This window comes from Rhea americana, unplaced genomic scaffold, assembly GCF_003343005.1.
Source record: "Rhea americana isolate MKP2758 unplaced genomic scaffold, rheAme1 scaffold_142, whole genome shotgun sequence".
NCBI classification, from domain to species: domain Eukaryota; kingdom Metazoa; phylum Chordata; class Aves; order Rheiformes; family Rheidae; genus Rhea; species Rhea americana.
The window spans coordinates 968244-979153 of NW_028185506.1; the positions used below are offsets into that span (position 1 = coordinate 968244).

The 10910-nt window shown below is 38.2% G+C and overlaps 1 protein-coding gene and 1 long non-coding RNA gene across 2 annotated transcripts in view; one reads left to right on the forward strand and one right to left on the reverse strand.

The window, feature by feature from the left end:
- The window catches only part of LOC146599281 (uncharacterized), a 10882-nt gene extending 8526 nt beyond the window's left edge, over positions 1–2356 (forward strand). The window contains exons 9-11 of the mRNA XM_085298826.1: positions 692–742; positions 1373–1419; positions 1953–2356. Coding sequence (XP_085154952.1) covers positions 692–742; positions 1373–1401 — 80 coding nt within the window. The 3' untranslated portion in view covers positions 1402–1419; positions 1953–2356. The remainder of the gene's footprint in view (positions 1–691; positions 743–1372; positions 1420–1952) is intronic.
- The window catches only part of LOC146599279 (uncharacterized), a 72504-nt gene that overhangs the window by 59372 nt on the left and 2222 nt on the right, over positions 1–10910 (reverse strand). The window contains exon 2 of the long non-coding RNA XR_014895055.1: positions 9413–9452. This is a non-coding gene — a long non-coding RNA (uncharacterized LOC146599279). The remainder of the gene's footprint in view (positions 1–9412; positions 9453–10910) is intronic.

The window sequence follows — 10910 nt, forward strand, 5'->3', positions numbered from 1 at the left end:
GTGGTTGTTGTCGTTTTTGTCTTGTTTTATTTTTTTTAATTTATAGAAATGTCTTTACACTGGGAGGGTAGAAAACAGTAGACTTTGCCTCAGTAAGTTAATAAAAGTTTACGTGAAGCCTGTAACTCATGACTGAGGAAAACATGGCAAAACTGGGTATTTTTGCTGTGAAATTGTTCAGTGCTTAATAAAATAGTCCCATGGCTCATAATGAGGGTACTTAGATATTTTGATAATTGAATAATAAGCATTTGTCTTAATATCACATATGGAAGATCTCCTTGCTATACTAGGATTCTGGTCTAGATTCAGGAAAAGGAGAACCATCCATAAAGCATCAACAACGGATGTAGATTATCTCCATGCAATAATTATACTTTTACAAGAGATTTGGCCAATACACAGCAATTCCAAGATTCCTAATTTTGCCATTACAGGGCTGTATCTGACTTCTTTCCTGCAAACACAGCATGGTGGATTAGCATTAGGTCCTGTATGCCAGCCTCAGGTGCTCCATGCTGTATGCCAGGACCAACACTGCTTGGTTTCTGGATAACCTTCTTTTGGGTACCTAATACCCAATTGTGAAAGAAAAAGACCAAGCAAAGTGTAGTGTGATTTGTTACAAGCAGTTGACTTTACTGGTTTGGGATTTCTTTTGTTGGTTTTTAATATCTTTTTCTTATGCCAGCAGTTGAGCACAGCATCAATTTGAATGAAAAGTCTGTGACTACAGGACCACGTGAGTTTTTTTTTTTTCCCTGTTTTTTTTTTCTTCTTTCCTCTACAGCAAATGTCCTGCTCTTCTTTGTATACAGTAGTTGAGCTTGCATAAACTATGTACTCTTCAGGATCTTGATCAGTTCTTTATTGATTCTGGGAGAACCTAGATCTTCATGATCTGGACACAGTGCTCTGTGATCTGATTAAAAATATGCCTAAGCCAACCTCCTCCCATCTCTAGAAGTTCATGCACTTGTGTGAGCATAAGGAAGTGTAAGGAAGTGGGAAAATTGTGAAGTTCGTATCTGGGTCCTGGCTCTGTAACGACTGGGCTCAATCTCCCACATCTGGTCAACGTGAACAATGGATATGCCTAGGTCTCGCATATTGTATTGTATCTGGCTTTTTTTATTATATTATTTTTGTAATAAACACTCTTAGATGAAGAGGCATCCTAGACTCTTTTAGACTCTTTTAGATTAGATCATCTTGTGTTTATACCTCCCCTTAGTGTTCTGAGAACTATCCTGATCTCTTCCTCAGGCCTCACTATGTCCTGTTTTTGACTATATAGTTACCTTCACTGGTGGGTGCAGGGGGAGGGCAGCAGCAGTGGTGTCCAGTAATATGACCTTTCTGCTTGTTACAGAGGGATCATCTATGTCAAGGATAATGTAGGAGGAAAACATCAGCTGTGTAAGTGAACACTTTTTGCTCAGTTCCCTAATATTTTTCCTCAACAGACAGATATGATCCTTTCATCTCATGCACTGATACATGGTACGCTAATGTCTTTTCTTTGACACCTAGGTTTCATTCTGATATTCAGGTGCTCTAAGTTCTATGATTCTGACTTGATGAAAGGGGCATTTTGGTATTTCTGCATTTCTATAAGATAAAACTTGTCAAAACCAATAGATAAACCTATGCATCCAAACTGAGATAACTATCTGCATTTATTTATATACACACACACACACACATATATATATATATATATAGCAGATATATGTGCATATATGTTAAAGAAGTTCTGTTAAACTTCTTTAACAGAACTTGTTAAAGATGTTAAGGAAAAGGGAATTGGCTCTATAGGATCTACCAACAAATGGGTCAGTCTCTTAGTAGTCCCAGTGTTGTGTTGCTTCACTTTGGGACAGATGGGAGCTACCTCAGAACCTCATAATTCAATATGCAATTCTAATACTTTTTATTTTCTTCCCATATAGAATATGATGTACAGAGTGAAGATCCCTGGCCATCAGCTGCCAGCCTCTGTTCCATTATGAGAATATTTGATTCCTAGAATTGCAGAACTTGTTTAATAGGATAGGAATGCTTTTATAAAACTTGCTTTGAAATTTGTTTGTGTTTTATATTTTTAGAATCTGAATTGCAGTAAGTCAGCACCTGTGTTTTCCCTGCCCTTGTGTAGTGCTTTGTTTAGTAGGWTGACCAAAAGACTGAGAGCCCAAGCTGCTCAAATGGGGTTAGAACATAAGTTCCCTGCAAGCAGGAAAAGATGTTCTGTTGACACTTTGCTAGGTATGGTAACAGCGTGAGGTGGGCTGGAAGTATTTCTGCTTTTTCTTGAAGAGGAATAAAATGGACCATCCAAAGCCCTGATCTTGAAATAAACTAGCAAAACCAAAAGGAAATCATTGAAGCTCTTCTGAAATTCTTCTGAAGACTGGTTAACTTTTGGAGTTTCTGTGCTGCATTCTTTTCCTGGCCTGCTTGGCAAATCAAAGACATAAGGGTAGAGAGCTATAGCTGGAACTGGATTATGGTTCTAGGTAGCAATAAGGACCAAGAGAAATAAGGCACAAAAGATGAAGTTTGAGGCTGTAGGCTGCACGAGTAGAAATATGTTTGATGCCATTAAGTGTTTCATCCTCTTTAGGAATAGTGACAGAATTCGAATGGGTAGGTATACAGAGTATGGAAAATGATGGTAAAATCTTTTAAGATGCCAAGATGCTGCTATGCTGCAATGTGGTTGGGTGGCTGTAAGTAAAGGCTGTCAGATTCTGCTATGGGTTTATTGGCTTTGTATGTGTTAATCAACCAAAAAAGCCTCCTAAATCTGTGATGTAAGTATTTCTAAAATACAGGTTTTCACGTGCTCTAACTGCCGCCCTGTAAAATGATAGGGCAAATTACTTCACAAATTTACTTTCAACAACATTCTAACATTTAATTAAAATTCTAACAGAGGTCTCTTCCAGTCTGAATGGTGACAACCTTCCTCATTTAGATCTGTACTATCTCAACTGGTCCATATCAGCGATAATGTACTTCTGCTATACAGCAAGTTGTATACAAGGGAAAATAGTATGTCTTCCTTTGGTGTACTCTCTCACTTAATGGCCAAAAACAGAGCACTTACTCAGTGATAGTGCCTCTGGTCCTAATTTGGAGCTCTCAGCAGTCTGTTAATTAGGGACTTCCTAAATCAAGGTTTGTATATTAATGTCTACAAGTCCTCCAAGCAGTTTCAAGAATTTTTCTAATTTTGTGTTAATGAAAATTTTGGGCTTACTCAATATTGTGTAATCACAAGTCTGACAGTTTAACATGGAAAAAATATCTCCTTTATTTTGATCCTGCCACCTGATGAAATGATTTGTGTCAATTTGCTTAATGGTACAGACTATCCTTCTGAGTCTGTTCCTAATGGAACAGACTGTCCTTCTGAGACAAGAACCTTTAGTTCCAGTATCCTCTTTCCAGTTTGCCAGAGCTAGTTCACAGCCTATCAGTGTGTATGTGTGAAGTCAAGATTGTTTTTCTTGATGTGCTTGTATCTGCATTTTTCAATAGTGGACGTAGTCTGATATTTTATTTTCTAGTCAGCATTTTTCAACTCTACAGTATACTTTTGTTTTTATGGCCCTAAACAGTTCAGTATCAGCAGATTCTGTCAGCCTTCTTTGTACCCTTTCCCTCCCACTTCCCCCCAAAATCATTTGTAAGTACAGAGAACACAATAGGCTATAGCAAAGTCCCCTTTAGGATGTAAATGGTCACTTTTGTCCTTTATGAAAACTTAATTGTTTATTCCTATCCTTTGTTTCCTCTTTTTAACTAGATAATACTACATATGAGAACTTCTTTGCAGTCTTTTGTTCTTCAGGACATTTKGGGGGTTTTCTTCATAAACATTTTAAAAAATCAAAAAATGCAATACAAGTCAGATCACCTTTGTCTGTATTCAGAAAACTCTTAGCACACTGGTAGGGCACCTTTGTTCAAGTCCTTGTTAATTCTTCTCTTTATATCATATTAAAATCTTACTAATTAATACTTGAATTTGAGACAGATCTACTATTGCATCCCTCATCTTTTTTTTTTTTTTTTTAAAAAGAAAGAAAACCTGATGCAAGAATCTCCTTAAACTTCTCCACAGTAAGGGCCAAAAGTTTTTATTTATTTATTTTTATGTCCATCCTTTAGAATGATCATCTAGTGGTGAAGACCCCCTGTTTCAGTGCAAGATCTGACTACATAAAGTAAAGGTGTTTTTCAGAGAATTCTCTTAGCTATTCTGCTTCTCTTCTGCAGTTGGATATTTGGAATCATATGTTGAAAATCAGTGCTTTTTACATATACTCTTCCTCATTGCTAATGTGAGGTAAGAAGTAGAGTTCATGTAAATAAAGATGTTTTTGAGATGTAGGAGCACTTAAGACTATTTGGACAGTAATAAATAGTAGTTAGAAAATTTTCAGCTCTTGAATTTTGATTCCCGTTTGACAATGTGATGATAGTATCCAGTTGTTCCTTCTGGTTGTGAAGTAGAAAGCCTTTTTTTATTCTTGATTGAAAAGCTGTTTGCATTACAGAACAAATCTACTGCATTCTGGTTTTTGCCTGTCAAAAAAGAATGGAAAAACAGATCAAAGAATAAGAATTCCCCTCAGCCGCTGGAAAGAAGAGTCAGAGTGACAAGTGATTCAGTGATTATCTTGGGCAAAAGAGTTTCCAGGGACCGTAAAGCTGGCGTCTTGTTGCCAGCATTACACAAGTTCATTCACAACATTATATAAACACACAACTTGGAAAATGCAGGGCTCTTAATAGTGTATTTTTTACTAAATACAGTTTCAAATGAGCATCTTATTAATCCTCTACAAAGCCTAAGATTATAAACTGATCTCTAGAGCAGTTTCATATAGTTCCTTTTGCAGTGTGTAACTGTGCATCATAAGGTTTCATACACTTCAGTTCACAAGACAGTTGCATATATGGTGGAAAAGTTCTACTTGTAGTAATTTAGTTGAGAGCGCCTTTATTATCCTATACATCTGCAGAATGGTGGAGAGTCATATACAGGGAGGTCAGCTTTCATGTGACCTCCTCATAAGGTCAGCTCACTTTTCAATTCAGAATACCAGATGGAATTGATACTTGTCAATATTCTGTCTGAGAATCATTTTAGAGGGTAGTTCTGATCCTACTTAACACAGTGGGACTTTTGTATGAGGAACAAGATTTGTATGAGGTGAAAAGCATGGTAAGCAGAATATTTGCCACTTGTTCTGATCCTGATGCTAGTCAGACTCTACATTTATCATGGATCCTAGGAAGCAGAATTTGGTGGAGGCAAGAAATCAACTCAACAATAGTAGATAAGGAAAAAAAAATGAAAGTGAAAAGGACTTACAAATTGAATTTGACTCTTCAGTTGGCAGTATTCATGTGTTCCAGTTAGATTTCCGGAGGCCAAATGTCCAGTTTGGCAAGCCAGTACAAACTCACACATAAATGTTCTTCAGCACCAACCAGTTTATTTKTAAGTATTTACTAACAGACCGACCCAGTGGTAATCTCGAGGAGGACCACTCCAATGCTTGTCCCGATCATCTCCATGATGAGAGAGAGAGAGTCGGCAGGCACAATCTTTTTTCGGGCATCCCCGAGGAGGCAACGTGGTCGTCTGCTGTGTAGCAGCCTCCCTCTCCTTCGGAAAAACTCTGGTATTTATGATTACTTGCGGTAGGCAGGAGTCCCAGCACATGGGGCCAGCAAGTGCAGGGAGTCTAGCCCAACTCCGCCCTGGTTGTATAACTGGGCTATGATACTGCGCACGTGTGCAGACTTATTTTGGGGGCCACATTGGACTTTGGGGGTCGCTATTTCATTACTCTTCAACTTCTGACCTTCATGTTGACTGCTTCTCACAGTTATTCTGTGGCTGGAAGCCACAGAATCTGTATGTAACCAACTGCTGTTCTTTCTCACAGAGTTCCAAGACCTTGTTAGTTACTTACTTGCATTCCACTTAACACAGTGATATTGTTCTAGACACCAAAAGGTTACAACACAGACCATTCCCACCAAGTATCAGGTAGTATGGCTACATCATGTGATAACCTCTAAACACAAGGAACAGGAGTCATGAGGGAAAAACAATATATTTGGGAATAGGGTTTTGGTGAACCCATAATTAACTTTATTAGGTAAATTTATTTATTCCTTTTCCTAAAGGAATGGAAAAAAAACTGTGTAGTGAGTTTAAGGGTTGGATACCCAAATGTGAACATCTAGAGTCATCTTAAATGTCCTAGATGCCCCTTCTAGTCTCCACYTTCCTCCCTAAAAGGGCAAAGGCCTCTTACAGGTCCTGTGTCATGTATACCAATCCCTTGGGGTTGCCTCAGAAATCCTAAGGCATATCAGAAGAAAGATACGCCTCTGTTTAAGCATCTGGACCCATTCACATTGCTTTTTCAGAGATCAACAATACGGTTCTTAATGTAGCCACTGGATCTTTTTTTCAAAGACAACATCTAGAAAACACTTTCTAAGTAAAAATCTTGTTGAAAATATTTGTGACATAAGAAATTCATATAGACAAGTGGACCTTCAGGAAGGAACAAGCTTCCCAGAGGTCCTTAAGATTTGTGCTCTCTGAGGGAAACCAAAAGAGCTCACCCCAGCTGGTGGAGCTCAGTGGAAGAGCAGCCTTGTTACCCATGAATCTTGTACTGGGGAGGCTAGATGTTGGGGAAGTGGACCTGTACCCTTCTGCAAAGATTTCCTCAACCATAGGAATGGGATACCTTGCTAATTGCCAGGACTCTGGAATCCAACAATCAGCAAGCAAAGGATAAATTAAAAATAAATAAAGCATTTACTACATTCAGACGTTGACAACACATTTATTGTGTGAACAGGAACAGTTCTAGATGTGGACAAAATATGTAAATGCTTAGGGAAGCAGGTTGCCAGGACCTGCCTAGTCATAACCTTTCCCAGAGCATTGGAAGATCAGGCTTCCTGTTGCTACCTGAAGGAGGGCTAGGAAGTGGCTACCAGCAGGATTGTACCAACAGGAAGCAGAAGATGCAGGTCTCCCCAGGCAAGAGCAGGAACGGAAAGCACAGCTCTGCAGCACCACTATCTTTTCATTCTAGCTCTGCCCCTTCTACTCCCCATTTCACTTCCTAAGTCAGGAACAGTAGCTCTTACATCTGATTGTGGGACAGCAAAATTAACTTTGCCTGTAGTACTCAGAAGACTTGAATTGTCTCTGTGTGTACAGAAACTGAGCAAGTTTACATATAAATGTACGTTAGCACCAGAAAGTTTCTCATTTGTTTCACATAGCTGTCAGGCATTTTACACAACCTTAAGGCTAGGATTTACCATTCAAGCACAATCCTTGTCCCAGGTATTTGTGAGACCCAGAACATTGCAGAGGATTGTGATTTATACTGRCAAGTTTTCTTGTAGCCCAACCCCACAAAGGCTTCCTGTGATTCATAATTTAATCTGGAAGTCATTTTTAACACTCCTCCAGAGGACTGCTGACTGTCATTTCATTTCAGAAAATAGAAATCTCTACAACCTGGCAAGGTAAAGCCATTTCCTCACCAGAGAGTGGTCAGAACTTGGTAACAGCTGTCATGACAAGTAATAGACAAGTCACTACCATTGCTAAATAGCTGGGTATTGCAGTGCATGACTGTTTTATACATTGTAACTTATATTTAATATAAGCATGCATACTTAATATWAACAGGAATGGGAATCACATATGCACTTCACACTAGTTCTTCATAGAGTCTAGATATAACAGGAGCCAAGCAACTCTGTATTCGTAACGGTGTGTCAGTGAATGCCTCCAGCTCTGGCTTAAAAAGATGCCATGACAAAGAATTTCCATGGCATTCAATGAGCTCTTAAGTTGTCTTAGTTACATAGTTGTGTTAGATTCCTCAGTGCTACAAGAAAATCTGAGTAACCCAGTAAAGCTTTGAAGTTACCCTGCTTTAAGCAGGGGTTGGACATGGATGACCTTCTCCCCACATAAATTTTTCTATGAGTCTAAAATGGTGATGATTGTGAAAAGGAGAGGCAAAGGAACAACAGAACATTTTGAGGAGAAATTCAAACAAACTGGGASTTATTAAAGGATCTTGCTGAAGTATCTTCAGAGAACTTGTATCCCTCTAGAGTATCAGGCAGAAGCCATTACATTGCGTTCAACCTCAGACAATGTTTATAAGGTTGGGTTAATTTGAACCCTCTTGCAACTGTGATATAAGTAATCTCTCACTCTGAAGGGACAGGCCTAAAATATAACTTCCAGGAATCTCTGTGGTTGTTGGTAACTCAGCTAAAGATGCTATTTCCTCTAAGTATCACCTTGTAATTAAACAGTTTTCCYCTGAGAAAGCTTTTAAGTTGATTAATGCTCCCATTTTTTTTGAAAAAGTTTCTTCAAAAAATTTTCCCTACTGACACAGTTTCAGATTTTTGAAGAAAAATTATTTYTTCTTGTCAGAAGCCATTTTCTGTGAAAAATGTCAGCTTGCTTTCTATCTCAGTTGGCTATTTTATTATTTATATTTACACTTTTAATGTATTTTAATTATACAATAATATTAATTCTGTATTTTATATATTATATAATAATTTTGTTTATATTCACTATCGTTTACAGATTTATGTTACATACCATAGCTGGAGTATAGTCCAGCATAAAATTATGGATAACTATATGTGGTAATTAGAGGGCATTTATGGGGAGAAGGAAGAGGAGAATGAACTAGTTTTAAGGTAGAGCTTGATAAAATCAATAAAGACAGCATGTAATGGGGATGTCTGAAAAGTCAGGAGAAAATGTCCCAGRACTCCCTCCAGATTTGTTGTTTCGTTATGTTTCATTTCTCTAAATGAAAGATGACAGATGGTGGTCATGACCCTTAATGCCCAGCTGAGAAGTGCTCAGTTACTGCAAAATGACATCGTAACTAATGTAGCCTACAATGTAGAGCATTTAATTCAGCTCATATAATACAGGCTTATAGAGTATTCTGCTGTACAAGGTTTTGCTTTGTATAAAATGCATAGCCTTGGCTTTGACCACTATGCTAGTTCAGAATCCTGAGATTATTTTTCTTTGCCACATTCAACTTGTGAAATTCATTACTAATCCAAACATTCATCAAACATTACTTCAACTGCCTATCTATATATCAGCTGACTATATTCTTCACTTTCTATAGAAACTGTGGTCTGGTCTTGCTGAACTGTATCTAACAATTACTGGGTGTTTGATGGKGGGGAGCTGAGCTTCAGCAATATGTAGGTGATCCTTCCTATGAAATGGACATTGTGCTTGGAACTCTTCTTTAGGGAATCTTATTTGTAAGGCTAAATTGTGAAAACAGAAAAGTACCTGTGCAGCTGTGTTACCATTTCTTGAGCATCCAAGGAACCTAAGGAAAGAGACACAAGAAAAATAGCTCTCAAAGCAATCATAGAATGCAGCTTTTCTAGACTGACTGAAAACAGACCAYGGAACCAGGTTACAGTAAAGTGTTTGAATAGAAGGGAGAAAAAAACGCCTGGAGTTTTTAAATTAAAGGTTTAATCTGTCATATTCCCCATCTTCTACTGCCATCTACTGGTCACAACTAAGTAGACTCATCCTTGGCCTTGAATAATATGTCAATTTTATTCTACTTACTTAAGAWCTACAAGTTTTGCTAAAACCATTATTTCTACTGAGATTGAAAGGCCTGCCATCCTCTCTCTTTTAAATCATTTTGCTTCAGTGGTAACTTTTCAGCACAGATATAGCATAACTTACTGGTGGGAAAAAAAAGGCTTTTTGGCAACTAGAAATTACAGTGAAAATTCCTTTTTTTTTTAAGCATGAACATTTTTTTTACAAAAATAACTTCTAAAAATTCCTCAAAAATAAGAAAAACAATGCAGTTTTTGAAAATCTCAACGTTCCTTGTATAAATTCCAAATACTCTTGCTAAGTACTGAGTTTCCTTTTCTTCCTCATACTATCAAGTTTCTCACTTGCCTTTTGACGGCCTTGCCACAAACCTTATCACCAAGCTCTCAACACAAAGATCCAGTTGGAAACAGTAAAGAACTGTTAATTTGTTTGGAAGTCCACAGCCAGGGACAAGGTCAGGAAGAACAGCTGAGAGGCTGTTTGGGAGGCATTAGCTTTAGGTAATGAAAAGGGATAAGGGAGTGGACAAAACACCATTTTGTCTTTTCTCTTAGAGCTCACTGACGCAGCAGGAGTAAAACATGAGAGAACACTGAATAATTGGGCCAGTGGGAAAAAAATCTATCAAAAAAAATCCAACTCAAAAGAGAACAGAAGCTAAAGGAATTTTATCCGTCTTTCTAAATGTTATGATTCTTCTAGCAGAAGATTCCTGTGTGATTTCAATAATTTCAGGGAAGGAGTGAAAAAAGGGTAGCTGTGTAGAGCAGGGTGATGGGATTTGCTTTAATAGGATCTGGCTTATTTTTTAATTACCTCAGACAATAGTATCACGTTTCAGAGGAAAGCAAATTCCATTATTGGCTTGCATCTTATGGCTTAGGCTCCAAATGCAGTAGTAGGATGGAGTGAAGGAGAATGTCCTACATACTCATGATTACATCTGGTCATTCACCCTTACTTTAGAATCACAAATCACAGGAGTGAGAGGCTGGGACAGGAAATCTGAATGCATTCTATGGATACTGAGGATGACTTCTGGAAGACTCACAGAATGGTTGAGGTTGAAAGGGAGATCATCTAGTGTAGCCTCCTTGCTCAAGCAGCATCACCTAAAGCATACTGCCCCAAATCCTGTCCAGACAGCTTCTGAACATCTCCAAGGTTGGAGACTCCACAGCCTCTCTGGGCAACCTGTCCCAGT